This window comes from Eschrichtius robustus, chromosome 3, assembly GCF_028021215.1.
Source record: "Eschrichtius robustus isolate mEscRob2 chromosome 3, mEscRob2.pri, whole genome shotgun sequence".
In the NCBI taxonomy this organism is placed as follows: domain Eukaryota; kingdom Metazoa; phylum Chordata; class Mammalia; order Artiodactyla; family Eschrichtiidae; genus Eschrichtius; species Eschrichtius robustus.
The window spans coordinates 966981-984817 of record NC_090826.1 but is presented as its reverse complement, the minus strand read 5'-3'; the positions used below and the strand labels follow the sequence as shown (position 1 = coordinate 984817).

The following is a 17837-nucleotide window of genomic DNA, read 5'->3' as shown; positions in this document are numbered from 1 at the left end:
TGGTGTATTTTTTCCCATTCACTTAACTGTATTTATAAACAGAGTCCCTTAGAGACAGCACACAGTTGGTTCTTTCTTTTTATCCACTCTGTTTCTGCCTTTCAAATAGTATGGGGTTCATTTCTGTTTCATGCGGTGTGGGTGCAGTGGAATTTGGCTCTCTCACTTTATGGTGTGCTCTCCTTTCCTGCCTTCTTTTGGGTTACTTGATTTTTTAGAATTCTATTTTAGTTTTATCTGTTGGCTTTTCTGGTTACCTCCAAAAAAGGGTTATGTAGGGATTACAATGTACATTCATAATTTTTCATGGTGCACTCAGAGTTATATTGTATCCATTTATATGAAATACAAGAATCTTGTGGCCATAAATACCCGTTTTCTGCCCTTCCTCATTCTTTGTGAAGTTTTCGTAGGTGTTGCATCTCCATGTGTTATAAGCCCCACAATATATTGTTATATTTTTTTCCTTTAAATGTTCTTAGCCACTTGAAGAAGTTTGAATCGTCTTTTACATTTACTCAGATCCTTACCATCGGTAGCACTAGTCATTCCTCCTGAAGACGTGAGCTTTCTTCGGGTTCCCTTCAGCCTGATGAACTTGCTTTACCATTTTTTACTGTTAGTGCAGGTCTCCTAGCAGTGAATTCTCTCTGTTTTCATTTATCTGAAAATGTCGATTATCCTTCATTCTTCAAGGAATTTTTGCTGGATATATTTAATCCTGGGTTGGTATTATTTTCTTTTAGCACTTTAAAGATTTTTGTTTTTTAACAGTTTGTGATGTGCCTTGGAGTGACTTTCTTTGTTTATTGTGCTTTAGCACCTTGAATTTGTAAAGTTTTGTCTTTCACTAAATTTGGGAAATATTAGAAATCCATTTTCTGTTCTTTGTTCTCTGTCTTTTTGTACTCTAGTGGGTTCATGTTCACATCGTCTCTTAGGTTCCTACGGTTCTGTTCTTGTTTATTCCATCTCCCGCTTCTCCAGAGCTGTCCTCCAGTACACGTGACTTCTGTCACCTCCAGTGTGTTGTTAAGACTACCCAGCAAGCCATATATGCGCCAGATGTTCTATTTTTCAGTTCTAGAATTCGTTTGCTTTTTCAAAAAAATAGTTCTTATTTTTCTGCTGACGTTTCTTGTCCATTTATTATGAGCATATTTAGGATCCTTGGGCATAGTTCCAAGAGCTGGCTTTAAAATTCTTACCTGCCAGTTCTAGCAACTAATCCCTTGAGGTTTGGTCCTGGTGGCTCTTTTCCCTTGAATATGGGTGACATTTTCCTGCTTCTTGGTACATCTAGTGATTTTGACTTGTGTCCTGGGCTTTGTGCAGACTCTGTTCCCCTGAAGCTCTGCCATTTGGTTCCGTTGGGAGCAGCCACACAGCCGTGTGGGAGCAGCTGTCTTGCCTGTGTGGTTCGGACAGATGTTGGGGCAGTAGGTGTGTGATTTTTAGGGCCTTCTGTGGCTTTCTCCTTTCTAGGTTTCCTTCTTTCACTTTCCAGTTGTGGTTGACCAGAACCCTATCTACTGGCTGTTCAAGAAGGTTGGGCCATAGATCTGCATCTGAGGTGTGGCTGCAAGAGGGGGCGTGCCCTCAGGCACAGGGCACACGAGCTTGTTGAAAAGCAAGCTCACCCAGCGCCTCTCTTTCCTTCCAAGTGCAGAGGCTCCCCTTCGGTTTGTCTGCTTCTGCTTCCAGTGCTTTCAGGTTTTTGTTTTTATATTTGTCCAGAGCTTGTGGTGGTTTCTGTGGGAAGGTTGCTCCTGGGGGTGGGAACCCCCCTTCTCGGAACCCAGCCTAGGCTGCCTGCCCCATCCTTGTAAACTGGGGATTCTGTCCAGTGAGCACCCTTCCTAAACCACTTTGCTTACAGCGTTGATGAACTCACAGCACATTAAAAAACACATTCTTACTGTTTACCAATCTCTTATTATCAGATTCAGTGTATGGACTTCCATTTCTAATTAAATCTTTTTAATTTTTTAACACTTTATTTGCTGAAACAAAAAAATAAACTAGTATTAGAGAGAATGTTTTAGAAATTTTGTTTCCTTCATGTATCATGAAATTTTACTTCTTTGGGAGTTGAGTGGTAGTGTTTTTTTAAACGTTTGGCCTCTTAAGAGTATTTGTGACTTTCTTCAGACATGATACATAATTCAGCTTCACATCAATAAAGGTTAAAATTTGATAAATTCAAATAGCCTCACTTTAGTCGGTGGGTAAAGGTGTGAACGGTTAGTGGGTTCAGCAGATTTGAGGACGGGCGGTCTACATCTTGTCTCGGTCCCTCTAAACCTCCGTCAGATGACGCGAGTGCTCATCACTCAGGCGTCTCTCGCCGGCCCGAGCCTTAAGTTGAGAGCTCTTTGTTAAGCTGTGGTTGGGACATTTTGTCGTAGAGTCTTAGAGACTCAGTTGCGCAGAAAACCCATCTTGGTGCTCTTCTCAGCAGTCTCCCCGAGCCCTCAGATGGTGTCTGATGGAGTGAGGGCGGGAGTCGAGCCTCTGCGCTCAGTTTCAGGAGAGAGGCTCTTGGTGGTCAGTTTTGTGTTGCTGTTGTTTCCAGAAAATACAAGGGCCCATATGGAACAAACAGAAGCTTCCTTCTCTAGAGTTGGCCACCCAGGTTTTGGAAACGCTAGCAATACTTGAGAGAGCAAACATCAGATGGCGTTCTGTCTTCTGGTGTTTTGCCTTTTAAGTTTCTATCTTAAGGAGTAAAGGATGCCCTCTAGAAATGGTTAATGGAATGAATTCACAACGATTGAGACGGAACATTTATCATTGTTGCTGTTACTATGACTATATCACGTATAGAATAAAACTTGCCGAGTGCTCTCTTGGTGAAAATAATAATACAAAGGCGGTAGATTGTATATTTGAGAAATTAGTAATTCCCTAAAAGCTCATTCTCCTTTCGTAAACCTCCCATCGCAGTGCAGACACATTTACCCTTTCTGAGATCACCATGGTCAAGAATTTAGCCAGAGGTTTCCTGGGGGTGACATGACTGCCTTGTACTCCTGCCAGAAGCCCTTGTGGTGGCTAAAATTTCGTTTTCCAGGGAAGATTTGTCCATGCTGCCCAGGGCTTGAATGCACGTGAAAGCACAGTGGACGGGCCCCCTGGCCTGTTAGTTGCTTCTTTCCTGACAGGCGCCAGCAGGCCCCGCTCTGGGAGGAAAGACGTGTCCCGCAGTTCTGCTCCGGGCCACACTGTGCTGCTCTCCGGCAGCCTGTTCTCTGGCAGTTAGTTAACGTGACGGCAGTTGTAGGCTTTCTGTGGGCGCGGCCTGGGAAACTCAGACCCCACTGCTCACTTCCTGACCTCACAGACTGCGCCGCCGGCTCAGCCCCCCAGCAGCAAGAGCCCCCTCTCCCAGGCTGGCCACCAGTCCTGGCTGTGCCTGCTTTCAGCCTGAGAGGATGCGTGAACCTCCGGGTGGACGGATGCACCCGGCCTGCTGCTAGGTGCTTGTCCTTTGGCATCAGCAGTTTCTGGGTTTGTCTCTTTGGGGTGGCGTTTCCTCGCTCGCAGGCCTTCATGTTACTTCGTTGTAGCTCTTTCCTTTTCACGGAGCTGCTCAGAGAACGCACCCTCTGCTCCCGGTCTCCGCTCCCCTGTGCACCTCCGAGTGGGTCGGCGGCTTTCCCTCCCCGCCCAGCCAGCTGCCCCCGCCTCCCCCAGGTGCCGGCTGGGCTAAGACTGCCAGCGTGATTCACCGTAGAAAGTTGGGAAAGTAACATTTCTTCTTCTGTGTTTTTAACTTCTAATCCCACCCAGAACTGCAGTGTTGTCCTGCAGAGTTGGAGAGGGTTCCGTTGTAAGGTGCGCTGATTTGTCCCTGTCGTCGGTCATTGCAGCAGTTCCCAGCTTGGCACTAGTGCGCGTGTTGTGGCTGTAAATACTGTTCTTGCAGAGAAGTGACTTCTCAGGCCATGACTGTGTTCTCGGGGTGAGTTCCCTTGGCTGAGCCGTTTGCCGGGGCAGCACTCGCAGCGGCTCACGTGTCTGTGCACACTGGTCTTCGGCTTTGCCGTCTGGGTCAGCTGCCCTCTGGGTGAGGAGGTGAGCTCGTCTGCCTCTCTGGACCAGGTTCCCATTCAGCGACACACTGTCATGAGACCGTCCCCCTTCCCTCCCACGGGTCCTTGACCTGAGCGCCTGCCCTGCCTCACTTCAAGCCTCCTCCCCTCTGGACTGCTGCCAGCTCGTCCCCGCGCCAGGCTGTCCCCAGCGCACCTGTGTCCCGCTGCCACTTGTCTCCGTGAGGCCTGGCACCTCCACACTTCGTGCCCACTTTTGTCAGGGTCTGTTTTCCCTGCCCCTCTGGAGGCCTTCGTAAGGCAGCAGCACCACCGGGCCGGCCACCCTTCTGCTGAGGACACACACACACACTCACACAGCCCCTTCAGGGAGTTTGCTCGCTCTTATATAAGCAAAGACAGTAACTGCCACCGTTCGTTGAGAACTTAAATGTGCGGACAGCTCTGTTCCTCCCGATGATTCTCCGGATTGATCCCAGCTCCTCTGGGAAGGCTGGGGCTCGTGAGCCAGCTCACGGGACCATGCACTGCAGGTTAGCAGCTGCGCTGAGAATCGGGCCTACTCTGAAGCCACTGCCCGCCTCCCAACGAGAGCGGCCCCGCAGGCTTCCCCGGAGCCCGGGTGCCCCTTGATGGTCCCCGTGCACACGGGGCGTCACTGGCCTCCTGGGACGCTGGGCTTGTGGGGTCGGCTGCCGAGCCCGCCGGCTGGACGGTCTGGTGTTCATGGTTGGTGAGTTCCTGTCTCAGGGCTGTTGAGCCTTGATGCTCAGTACTTGTTTGTTAACCTAATTTAAAAGCTGGTTCCGGGACTTCCCTGGTGGTCCAGTGGTTAAGACTCCATGCTCCCAGTGCAGGGGGCCTGGGTCTGACCCCTGGTCAGGGAACTAGATCCTGCATGCCGCAACTAAGACTCGGCACAGCCAAATAAATAAATATAAAAAGAAAAGCTGGTTCCCACCTTTTCTTTCTGGGAGGAAAAAAGATTTTTGTAAAAAATATAATATCCACCTGGTTATTGTCTTTTTCCCTCGATGTACAAAATACAGAGACCAAAAAAGTGAGTTATGAGCCAGCAGCTCTGACTTTGCCTAATGAAAAGTAGTATTTGGATAGGGTTGACCCTTGAACAACACAGGTTTGAAATGTACTGGTGCACTTACACCTGAGGTTTTTCTCCAAATACAGCACACAGGAGCCCAGGTGGGCTCCGTCCCCAAGGAGACCGAGGAACCGCTGTCACGAGGGCCGACTCTAAGTTCTGTGCAGATTTTCAGCCTCGAGGAGGCTGGCACCCCCGGCCCACATGTTGTTCGGGGTCAACTGTGTATACTTTGAAAGCTCAAACTACAGGAAGTTAGAAAACGAACACCAAAGCCGCCTCAGTGCTCTCCACACGCAGTCTCTTAGGTCCCTGAGATGCCCTCGCCCCAGGACCAGGCCGGGCTCCGTGTGTGCTGCCCCGCCCCTCCTCTTCATCTGCTTGTGTCTTGGAGTCTTAACGGCATTTGTGATCCCCAGGTACTGTGTGTGGTTTTGTAGATGTGGTCATTTCCCGCAGCCTGCCTGGCTCCTGAGGGTCAGGCAGCTGACGTGTGCTGACCATCTGAGGCCCTGAAGAGGCCAGCGCAGGTTGCTAGTGCTCGAGAGCCGAGGCTGTAGCCGGCAGCCTCTGGTCCTGGGGGCGGGAAGCTCGTGGACTCCCTGGGGCTGGACCGCCGCCTGCACGAGGTGGGACAGAGGTCATCTTTGAGGTCGTGTTTCTTTGTGCTGTTGACCTAGGAGTGCCCCTGTCTGGCCCTGTGTGAGACCAGGTGGTGCTGGGGTCTCCACGATGCTCCTCCCTGTCTGCTGTGATCCCAAGTCAGACAGCCTAGTGCTGTGATGGCGGGTGTGAGGGTCCCAGGGCTGGTTCCCAGAAGGCTGGCTTGAGCGAGGGTGAGAGTGTGCCAGGAAGTAAGTGCTGTTCTCAGAGCGGAACTTGGGCTGAGACTCAGCGGGAAGAGAGCCCCTCAGGGCGGCTGAGGGCGCCCGTGTGGTCCCTGGTGTCCTGTGGACGTGATGTGGCCTCCAGGGAGCACTTGACCACAGGTCCTTGTCTAGGCACGTAGTTGATATTTTGAAATTGTTCTCTCTCTCTGTTTTTTCTATGGGAGACAGTACAGTAATATGTTAGATAAGTGCTTTATCTTCCCCTATTCTTATACTTTCCACATCAGCAGCCTTCAGTGGGCCTCCTCTTTGTATTTTGTCTTTGATCTTACTGATTCACACAGCGTCACACGTGGCTCTGGTGTGGCCTGGGAAGACCTGGCAGGCATGCTTCTCCCTGGCAAGAGCCCAGCCTGCTGGGGGCAGGGGCTGCTCTGCCACCATCCCCTGGGTCTTCCGGGGGCAGGTGTGCTTACCTTGCACGTGCAGTTCTCAGGGTCACTTACACTAAGACAAAAGCAGAGGTCATGGTAAACAGGGCTAGTTCAGTAGAAGTCACATGGAGGTCCCGCAAAATGGATTTTCTTTGTGTTTGCCCTTTCTTATTCCAAAAGCTGATCCAGGCTGGGCATCTGGCCTCAGCCCCAGCTCTGCCTCGCCTCCCGTGTGCTCAGAGGGGTGGCTGGGGGCGCTCAGGAGACGCAGCTGTTTCCACGCTGATGTTTGACGCCAGCGCTTGTCCCGTAGAAAACAAATCCGCCCCCACGCCCATCCTCATCTCTGGCTCTGGCTGGCCCCTGCAGACCCTCCGCCCCTGCTCCTCCCAACGTGTCCAAAAGGGCAGGGGCGGACGAGTGCGCTTGCCTCCCGAGCCTCCTGGGGCGCCGTGCTCACCCGGAGTCCAGTCCTCTGGGCCTGGGGCTGCACCGGCCTGTCCGGGCTCTGGCTCTTGCCCAGCAGTGCGTGTTGTCTGTGCTGCTTTCTTCCTCTTTGCAGCACACACGGCAGGGGCCAGGGGGTGGTGGACGAGGTATTTGTTTCCCCTTGCTGTGGACCTTCCCGCCATAGTTGCTCTGCCAACGTGTTTTTCCATTTATGAGATCATAGAGTCGGGGGCTCGAAGGCTGGGGCCATCGTGTGTGGGTCTGTTTTCCAGGTTACCTGTCCTGCTGCCGTTTTCTGGATGACAATCAGATTGTTACCAGCTCTGGAGACACCACCTGGTGAGTACTTGAGCACCAGACCTGTCTTAATGCTGCTCGCCTTGGCCCGTAGCTCAAGATGCAGGGGAGTTCTCAGTTAGGCCATTTTAACTGGAAATGGCCAGGAGGCTTCAGACACAGGTGGCAGTGAGCGATGGGTGGGTTCATGGTGCTCTGTGCAGATTTTAAAGCTCCGAGTTCGATTTTGAACAGCTAACAACTGACTTTGAAACTACAGTTTTGCATGAAATGCCCCCTTTTCTTTTCTCCCCCTGAATATTTTACCTTTCCAGGCTACCTTTCAGTAGCGCTTGGGGGAGTGGGTGTGCTTTACTCCCTCTCTTAGGCGAGCGCTGCCTCACTGTGGACTCTGAGCACAGCTTTAAAAAGCTTGTCACTTGTCACAATTTCACGTGAATTATATCAAACTAATTAATTTTTCGAGTTTCACCCTATTTTTGGATAGACTATGTAAACCTCTGTAATGTTTTCACTCGAAGCACCAAAGCATATCCTTTTAAATCTTTAGATAGTTGAGTCATTTTAGGCTTAAACTCTCCTTGTGGGTTATTCTGGTCCTTTGAGGCATGTGGTGGTCAGGAGCCAGCGGGCCACGCAGGGGGCAGGGGGTGCCCCGGCTGGGTCCTGTTTCATAAGGTGTCCTTTTTATGTATGTCCATAGGTTCACCAAAGATTTATAGTCTATCTGGACTGTCAGTTGGGGAAGAATTTCTGTATTAGAAGATATTTTTGAAAGCTTTTTCATTCATGAGCGATGTTTTTCAGACCCTGGGAATGTCTTGCTTCCTTCTGTCATCCCTCAGGCCCTAGCAAGGGGCCCGGCACGCTTGGATTTGGGTGGTTGGGCTGAGCCAGGTTTTCTGTGAGGCTTACGGGAAATGAGCAGCTTCTGGTGGCGTTGCTTCTGTGGGTGAAGCACAGAAACAGCACATGCCGTCCTCGCGGCGCTGCTGTGTCTCACCTTTGACTGCCCTCCGTGTAGCCACCCGCGCTGACGGCTGCGGGCCCGAGCTTAGCTCTGCTGCCGCTGAGTGACCCCAGTTAAGGGCCGTCATCTCCTCATCCCAGCCCGTGGGACCCTGGAGGGCATGGAGCTGGCAGCAGCAGAGAGCGCGTTTTCTGTCCAGCCTGGGATGGCAGCCGGGAGCTTCCTGCTGCCCCTCGTTGAGCCCACGCGGGGGCCGCATGCATCCCTCCTTGAAAGGGACTCGGGCTCCCTCTTTTGTTGGTGTTTGAGTTGACGTGGAAATTCACAGTTACCATAAAGCCCGTGGGCGTGTGCTCATCTGTATTGTGTTTGTTTATTGTGTTTATTCGTTTCCTTTGTAACAAACCCCTCTAAACAAAGTCGCATTACAGGTTTTAGATTTGTCTTAAGTGCAGACGTTTACTGCAGTCCTGGGGGGTTTGAAGGACCGTTTGTCACGGGACTGGTCTCCTGAGCAAGTGGGGTGACCGCTGTCATTGCTCTTGCTCCAGTGCCCTGTGGGACATTGAGACCGGCCAGCAGACGACCACGTTCACTGGACACACCGGCGATGTCATGAGCCTTTCGCTTGCTCCGGACACCAGACTGTTTGTCTCTGGTGCTTGTGATGCTTCAGCCAAACTCTGGGATGTGCGAGAAGGGATGTGCCGGCAGACCTTCACCGGCCACGAGTCCGACATCAACGCCATCTGTGTGAGTTGGGGTCCGAGGTGCGGGTCGGGGGCCCTTCGCCGGCCGTTAGCACGTTAGAGTCCTGCTCTGGAGCCACGGGCTGCATCTTCAAATTTAGAAATGTTTTCAGGGTTAGATGGTCTCTCTTTTCTATTCAGATACAGTCAAATTGAAAAAAACTCCCTGTGGGAGACTTAGCCGTGACTTGATCTGTCCTTGCTGAGGCCTGGCGTATCTCCCGGTCTCGGGGTGACCGGTGACTGTATCACGCGGCTTCCCCCGTCAGGGGACAGGCAGTGCCGCAGCTGAGCCCGTTGGCCCAGCTCTGCGGGGGCGCGCGGGGCACGGCGGTTGAGGCAGCCTGCCCTTGTCCCCGGCACCCTGACCGGTGGGCCCGGCCTCGCGGGGAGCCGTCCTCCCCGGGCTCAGCCTGGCGGCCGGCGCCCTGCAAGGAGCCCAGCCCGTCGGTGATGGCCACGCTCCTGCTGCCCCCTTGGGAGGACGGGGTGGGGAGGGGAAGCCGGCTCTTCGGGGAGGACGAGCATGTCGCGCCACCCCCACGCGGGGCCTGCAGTCACTCTGCTGTCGGGCAGTTTACGTTTCCAGTATTTCTTTCTGTGCGTTCGCAAATCGTCTTGGTTTGCTTTCTCTCTCCAGTTCTTTCCAAACGGCAATGCGTTTGCCACTGGCTCGGACGACGCTACCTGCAGGCTGTTCGACCTCCGTGCGGATCAGGAGCTCATGACTTATTCCCATGACAACATCATCTGCGGGATCACCTCCGTCTCCTTCTCCAAGAGCGGGCGCCTCCTCCTCGCAGGGTACGACGACTTCAACTGCAACGTCTGGGACGCCCTCAAGGCCGACAGGGCAGGTAGGCAGCTGCTGCGCCTCGCCAGCTCACCAGCACGGACGGGCTGCACGCGAGCTGAGATGTGTAGGCCCGGCACGGGGACGGGAGGCAGGCCAGTGGCGGCGGGCTCTCGGCGGCGGCACACGGTGGGCAGGAATGGGCCAGCCACTTGGTCTTCACGGCCCCCCTCCCGTCGGGCGCGTTGGAAGCACAGACTGGAGCTCACACGTGAGAGGCAGGCAAGAGGTGTGTCGCTCTCAAGTGCATTAAAACGCAGGTTGTGCAAAAGATGAGAACTTGCAGTGTTGAAGACGGGGGTTCAGGCGCATGAATCGATGCTCATGGAGTCTTCAGTGCCGGAGAGGGTGGGGAAGGGAGCGTGGCTCCGAGCCCATGGCCTCCCGCTCTGGGTGGATCTGCTTCCTGCTCTGCATTGAGCCCCTCTTGCCTCTCCTGCTCCCCCACGTGCCCCCGGCGCCCGCGGCCTCTGCCCCGACAGTGCCTGCTGACACTCAGAGGAGTGCAGGAGGCGCATGGGGGTGCTCTGAGATGTGGCTCGGATTCCTCTGGAAAAATGTGGAACTTTCTGGCTGATGACTGCTGAGTGTCGACAGGAGGCCCTGTCTTGGGGGGTGGGGTTCACTCTGTGATATCCCAAAGGCCCTCCCTCAGCGTCCATCACCAACCTTCTGTATTCTGTGCTCTGCACCAGGCCCCGGGCATCACGAACAAATGAAGAACAGCCTACAGCCTTCACTCTCGTGCTGTATTTTTGTTGTGCTTTCTGTTGCTTCTTTTAAATAAATAAATTTATTTATTTATTTATTTATTTTGGCTGCATTGGGTCTTCGTTGCTGCGCACGGGCTTTCTCTAGTTGCAGCGAGTGGGGGCTGCTCTTCGTTGTGGTGCGCGGGCTTCTCGTTGCGGTGGCTTCTCTTGTTGTGGAGCATGGGCTCTAGGCGCACGGGCTTCAGTAGTTGTGGCACGTGGGCTCAGTAGTTGTGGCGCACGGGCTCTAGAGCCCAGGCTCAGTAGTTGCGGCGCACGGACTTAGTTGGTCTGCGGCGTGTGGGATCTTCTCGGACCAGGGCTGGAACCCGTGTCCCCTGAACTGGCAGGCAGATTCTTAATCACTGCGCCACCAGGGAAGTCCCCTGTTGCATTTTTTACTTAAGCTTTTTACTGTCGGGAGTGTTCAGGAATCGGTGCAAGAGGCCCTAGGTTGTTGAGTGGGTGTGTTTGTGCCTTTCAGTTGTGTACGTTCCTTGTTGTCATGCTGTCATCCACGTGTCTTAATAACAGACACGTTGCCAGGTTCTCCAGTGTGTTTTCCTTCTGTTTGAATCCCTCCCGCCGCCGTGGGCATGTCCACCATGGGAGAGGAGCACGCTGACCCTTCCTCGCCTTGGACAAGAGTGGGCGTGAGCTTCAGTTTAGTTTCCACTTGACCAGGCTTCCTCTCCTTCCTCACCACTGAGGCCTGGCAGGGACTGAACCTTGGGGGCTTCTGGGTCTGCTTCAGGGAGTGGCTGGATCCAGGGGTGACCATGCTGTCATCTGCTCCCAGGGGTCTTGGCCGGGCATGACAACCGCGTCAGCTGCCTGGGGGTGACTGACGACGGGATGGCCGTGGCAACAGGGTCCTGGGACAGCTTCCTCAAGATCTGGAACTAACACCAACAGGTAAGGAGCAGCCCCGTGCCCTTCCTGCTGTAGCTCTACGTATGAAATTGTGGGTCGGGGTTTCTAAGATTAATTTGGATGTAGTTGATCTGGACTTGTGGGCAGGTGAGCATTGGTGTCAGCTTGGAGCACTTCTGTGCCCTCAGCCGCGAGCGGGTGCAGCCGTCATACTGACTGTGCACCTGCACCAGGGTGTTCCGTTTCTCTTCACGTTTCTCTAAACTCTGTTTAAAGCAGCAGGTGGACGCCGCTGTGACTGGAAGACCATTCCAACCTTGGAGCGTTACAGTGATAGCATTTCCAATCCACCCCTACTAACGCGGACGCCCTGCACCCCTCAGAACTTCGAAAGGGCAAGACCTTTTCCCTTCACTTATTGCTGAAACCAAGAGCACAATTCCCATTAAGAGAAGAATCTCTGTGCTGTAAACTAAAACAAATCGTGCATTCCTTCCGGGACCATTGTCTTTGTTTTTTTTTTTTCTTTTCTTTTTTTTTTTTTTTTTGTCTTGAATGAATTTAAAAGGAAATACTATAATAAAAATGTTAACCAGAAGGTAAACTTGAGTGTAATTGTAAGACAGACACACTTTTTTACTAGTTTCTTTGAATTCTAGATCAGTGATCCTGTTTTGTGATGTTCATGAAAAACAAGTTGAGGACTTCATCTTGTAATTGATTCTAAGTTTCAGGTTGTGTTTGTAACAGGATTTTGCAGACATTCATATTTCCTTCTTAAAATATATTCCTTTCTGTTCAGTAGTTAAACAGAGAAAGAGGGTCTAGTGCAGCCTCTCTGGAATTGTGAATGATGTAAATTTAGTCCCTAGTTTTTTTTACTTTTCGTCTCGTGTCACATGATCGTTGTGTGCACACACGGCATAGAAGGATGACGCTGAGAAGTCAAGGAACCGAGCACGCGCCGTGGACGAACAGTGGACACCATCAGGCACCTTTGCGCCCCAGCCCGCCCCCTCTACCTTCTCAGTTCAGTTTTAATCTCACCTTGGGTCTCCTTGTGAAGCTGGAGGGAAGTTCATACAACAGCAACAGCGCGACACTACCCTGTGCCCCACCCTGACCGTCAGGAGCCTCTGTTCTCAAGCGAGGTGCCCGTCCTGTGCTTGGATAGTCAGTCAGTTATTTGTGTATGAAACAATGTACAAATCAATGTTTTGAAAATAATGATCTCAAACTTTCTAAGTTAAATTTTAAAAAATTTGATCGTTTGCCATATCGGGTGGGTTTACTCTTAGAATCGCATGCTGTAGAAATGCTCAAAAGTGCATATAGGACTCAGTCCTTAGATGTTCTCTTTCTTTTCAGAAATAACCTCTTTAAAGCTGTAACCATTGCTCCTCTGTGCACACGCATCGCATCGGAAGCCGTGCAGTCAGCGGCTCTACACACTCACCTAGCGGGATATTCACTGTTTTCTTTATTCCTTTAAAAACAAGTCCTGTTCCAAACGATTGCTGTTGGAATTGGGGGGTGGGGCGGGGTGGTACAGGGAATGGAGACCCCGGCTCTCTCGTGGAACCAGCCTTTTGCACCGAGGCAGACCATTTTTCTAACACGCAGACGTCCCTGGTTTTGTGCGCGTCCAGTGTGGAGCAGTGGCGTTGGGACGGCGCGGGCCTCCTCCCCGCACCAAGCACTCCCGTAGAGGCAGCAGTGGCTTCTCCATCCTGTGTTTGCACTATCCTGTGTGCCCTGTGCCCTGGACCCGCAGAGAGTGGGACAAGCACCCCCCACCCCGCCCCCACCCCCCTCGGCGCCCCTGTAGAGCTCTCTGCACCCTGTCCCTCACCTTTTGTATTTAATTTTAAAGTCAGTGTACTGCAAGGAAGCTGGATGCAAGATAGATCCTATATTCACTGTACTGTTATTTAAGATGTAATAAAGCAGTTTGACATGAGGGATTTTGGCGTGGCTGCTCATTTGTGGGGCTGTTTCGGTGTCTGGGGGGCAGCTGCCCTCCCCTGGCTGCCCCCTCTTCTGCCCACGTGCTTTGTCCCCCTCACAGAGAGTCCATGAAAGGAGCGGCCGGTCCTCAGATGGGCCTGCAAAGCAGCAGCACCCCGCCAGCCCTGGCCCCCTGTCACCACCCAGACCGTGGGCCTCTCATCCCCCGGCAGTGGCAGTCTCCCGAGCGGCTGTCCTACCTTTCTCTCCTCTTCTGAGCCTCTGCCCCTACTGGTGGCCCTCCCTTACTCTTCCCTCCCTAAGATACTAAGGACGTTACTCCAGAGACATACTTCCCTTCAGATGATAGAACAGTTTTCATCTTTGTCCGAATGAAAAGACCTGCATCTTGCAAGAAAAAAATGAGCATCTGCCCCACACCCGTGAGAAGCAAACACTTCACTGCATGTCAGTGAGGAAGCCCCTCACTCCACCGCTTCCCAGGACCCCAGCCCTGCCTTCTGTGCCTTCCTGCTAAAGGACACAATTTTCTTCTGGTCCAAAGTATTGTGTGTAAGGTTATGAAAGGTAACTTGGTAATTCCCACGGGTCAGACTCATAAGTAAGTGAAGACTGCTCTCAGGGGGAAGTATTCCCTCCTGAAGCTCCCTTTTCCAATTGTCAGGAAGACACAGGCAGTCGGTCTTCCTGGCCTTGCCCGTGGGGAGGGATGGGTGGGATTGGCGCGATTGCAGGGGTCTCTCCTACAAGGACCATGGGCGCGGTTTCCCGGTGGTTGACAGCCCGAACAGTGGGTTCGCCAGGTTTCAACCTCCTCCCCCGCATCTCTCTGGAATAAATCTGCTCTTTGCACATTTTAACACTGCCAGCTGTCTCAAAATGCCAGAGAGCATCTAAGGTGCTCCCTGGGCTGGCAGCCTGAGTCCTTGGGAGGGAGGGTCTCCTGGGGTCAGGAAGCAAGCCTTTATCCTGGCACAGGGACATGTCTGCTGTCGGCCACCCTCAGGCACAGGGTGGGCACAGGAGCCTCAGCAAGGGCTGGCTAGACTGGGTGCCCTCTGAGCTGGGGCCAGGGGAACTGAGACTCAGCCCCTCTGCTGGCCTCGAGGCCGCCGTCCCACCTCCTCAGCAAAGTGGTCACTGAAAATAGGTGTCCGGGGGCACTGAGAGGACAGCCAGGCGGTGGTGCGAAGCGAAGCGCGTTCCGCACTGCGCTGCCCGGCGTGAGCCTCGGATTTCACGCTTGAGGCCCGGGACCCCTCAGCCTCCTGGGCCTGGATGCACCTGGGAAGTGATGATCTCCTTGCCCCACCCTCCTCCAGGGTGCTTCCCCTTCCACCTTCCTTCCTCCGGCCTCACCTGCAGCCTCCGCCCCTAGTGTCTGAGGTAGCAGCTGGCTCTGGTGGGCACACCTGTTGCAGGTGCGATGTCCACGCTCTGGCCAGACCCTCGGCAGCTGGACGTGAACTGGGGCCTTGCAGGGAGCTCTAGGGTCACCTGTGCCCCGATGTCAGGTCTCACCGCCTCTTCCAGCACCCAGTGTTCACGTCCACTCGAGGTGTCCACCCCACCCGGCACCAGCACCCATGATGCCTGACCCTTCACGTGGAGCGCACAGCGGGGTCCTCGGCGCCCCCCTTCCCCCCACCGACGGTCCCTCTTCCTCCTAATGTGTGAGAGCAGGAAAAGGCCACCCCACCCTCACCACTCTGCTTGTCTCCCCCCACCATTCCCCACTCCTAGAGTCCGGCCAAATTCTGCCCCTTCACGCCCTCCCTGTGTGATCTGGGGCCAGTTACTTGGCCTCTCTGTGCCTCTGATGCCCCGTGTGAAAACTGCAACAAGAGCACCTGCTCCTAGACACCTTGTGAGAGTTTGGCGAGTCCCACGTCTGTGAGGTGCTAGAGCAGGGAGGGGCTGCTCACGACTTCGCTCTCAGAGACCCCCCCACCCACCCGCCCAGGCTCGCGCCGCCCGCCTGGTTCCCTCGGCCTAGGTTCCCTCTGGCAGCGCTCTTCCTGGGTTTCAGCAGGCCGCGCCCCCGCCCGAGCACCTGGAGGGTTTGTTTCCTGCAGTATTGTGTGCCTGGCACTTAGTGGCCCGGCAGGAAGAGGGACTGCCCGACCCCAAAGCCAGCCCAACCAGGAGACCGCCAAGTCCGTGATTCCGGACACTGGCCCCTGGGGAGGGCTGGGAAAAGTGGGACAGAAGGGGCCGGACTTGTCCAGGGCATGCTGGCTGGAGGCCGGAACTGGGGAAGGTGGCCTCTGGATAGCCTGAGACACTCCCTGCCCGCAGGGAGCCTCGGTGCCTCCCGGCCACACCTGTCACCCAGGCCCCTGGCCACTTCCTTTTTTGGGTGCTGGGCAGCCTCCCTCTACCCCATTCCCCTCCACCAGGCACAGCTGAGGCCTACTTCCCCAAGAGCTGGGAGCAGAACCCCAAAGAGGAGTTCCACACCCTGCACCCCCAATCCAAGGGCACCCCCCTGCCTGAATGAGTCCAGCTTTGGAGAGGCAGCCCTATCCACTGCACCCTCTATGGTCCCCCATCTTTCAACCCTCAGAAGAGGAGGGGTCCAGGTTTTGGGGGGTCTAAAGCTTAAACAGTAGGGGAGCCATGTTTAAGAAAAAGAACACAAAGAAACAAATACCAGATTAAGAGAATCCTGCACCTCTGGCACTGGGAAAGGTTACACCTCTGGCCTTTCCTGAACACTGAGACCCTCTGAAGCAGACCCGGCATCGTCTGCCCAGCCCACAGCCCACAGCCCACAGCCCATGTTGGCCTGACTGGCACCCATCCCCCACCCCCACGCCCGCCTGCGTCCCTGCTGTTGACCCCTCCCTGTCCCCACTGCTGCCCGGCTCGTTCCAGCTCAGCCTTGGCCCTCAGCCCAAGCAGGATCTCCTCTAGGAACCTTCCGGAGGCCCTAAAGTGCCCCTCCCAGCACTGGCCTTCTGGATTGCGGGGTGTGAGTGGGAGGCTCCGGAATCCCCCGGGTGGGCCCAGGGCCTGCTGGGAGATTGCACAACAGGCTCGGATGAAGGAAGCCACAGCCCCCGTTTTCTCATTTCTGAAATGGGGAAGTGCTCCTGCCCAAGGTCTCTGCCTGAGGTCCAGAATGGACAGACTGCCATGATTACAGACACACACCTGCAACAAGTTCCTTTTAGAAAGGGCACAGGAAGGGTGCCTGCTGTGTGACCTTGGCTAGTTACCAGGCCAGAGCCGCCTTCCCTGCAGACTGTCCGTGCTCTAGAAGGTTCCTGGGAGGCCTGGCCAAGCATTAGTATTATGTTAATGATCATATCCAAAAACACAGCTCAAAAGGCTTTTCTCTTCTGTGGGTGTGGCTGCGGGGTAACTTTCGGGAAGTGGTTGGGTTTACAAAATAACCAGAGGGGGAAGTTATGGAGCTTGAGAAATCCCCCCAAATTCCCGTCATCCTTGCTCCCCTTTCCACTCACCCTTGATAACCCCATGGCCCAGTGGTCCCAGGACAGCAGTGACAGGTGTCCTTTGCTGTGCCCAGCTGTGTTCCAGGTGTCTCAACACAGGGCCAGGAGTCCCGGCCAGAGAAAACTGTCAGCAGCAGGTATGGGGGTGGAGAAACCTAGAGACCAGGCTGCTGCAGAGGGCTCCGGTCCACACATGGCCTGAGCCAGGCGCTCTGTGTCCGGGAGGCCCCGGTGTAGAGAAGGAACGGTAGCTGGCAGCCGCCCGGGCTCATCCACAGTGGCCCTGCATCAGCTTATTCACAGACGCATCCCAGGAGCTAGGCACACCGTTGGGACACTTGACTCATTGCCGTGGTGGCGGGTAACGCGTCAATTCAGCACGCCTTGGGGGAACCCACCGTGCCTGGACATGGGGGCGCGGGGGCGCAGCTCCCCCTTGGCCCCCTTCCTCCCTCCCTCCTTTCTGGGTCCTCCAGTGAGGGGATGGGGGGAGGGAGGGAGAACAGTGTTGGCAAGTCACCCTCGAGGGGCCCCACTTGAGACGCCCGGCCCAGGGCCCCTCAGGTCCAGGTGGCGTGCGAGGACCCGCCGGGCTGCTTGGGGTGGGCGAGACCCACGAGGGCCGGGGCCGGGCCGGGGCCAGGCCGCTCCCTCCAGCTGTGCCGGCAGCCGAGGGTCGCCGCAGTTCTGTCGCAGCTGCTCACACCGAGTTTTGATTCCGAAAACACTTTCCGTCTAAGCAGAGCCACACCCTGGTAGTTACGGAGGCCGCGGGGGACGGTGTCACCACTGGCGACGGCTGCTGCCAGCCAACCTGACCCGCAGGATGGAGGGGCGATGGCGGATGGGGGCGGGGCCCGGGTCCAGCGAACGTGCTTGGGACACAGCGTGGTGAGTGGGAAACAGGGGTCCTGCTGGGGCCGACGCCCCTCCCCACCCGGCGGCCCCCAGCCCGGCACCCGTCCTTGCCCCCGCGCCCCACCCCCCATGCCTCCACTCCGCCCCCAGCCCCGCCCCTAGCCCCGGCCCGGCGTCCGTGCGGG

The 17837-nt window shown here is 54.7% G+C and overlaps 1 protein-coding gene across 4 annotated transcripts in view; it reads left to right on the top strand.

Annotated features, from left to right (window-relative positions):
* GNB1 (G protein subunit beta 1) overlaps nucleotides 1–13325 on the top strand; it is a 90341-nt gene extending 77016 nt beyond the window's left edge. For 3 of the 4 annotated variants that reach the window (XM_068538707.1, XM_068538704.1, XM_068538706.1), the window contains 5 exons: nucleotides 7144–7210; nucleotides 8690–8891; nucleotides 9528–9744; nucleotides 11292–11407; nucleotides 11642–13325. In XM_068538707.1, coding sequence (XP_068394808.1) covers nucleotides 7144–7210; nucleotides 8690–8891; nucleotides 9528–9744; nucleotides 11292–11398 — 593 coding nt within the window. In that variant the 3' untranslated portion in view covers nucleotides 11399–11407; nucleotides 11642–13325. The remainder of the gene's footprint in view (nucleotides 1–7143; nucleotides 7211–8689; nucleotides 8892–9527; nucleotides 9745–11291; nucleotides 11408–11641) is intronic. The other variant, XM_068538705.1, reaches the window with a different exon arrangement.
* Nucleotides 13326–17837: the final 4512 nt, after the last annotated feature.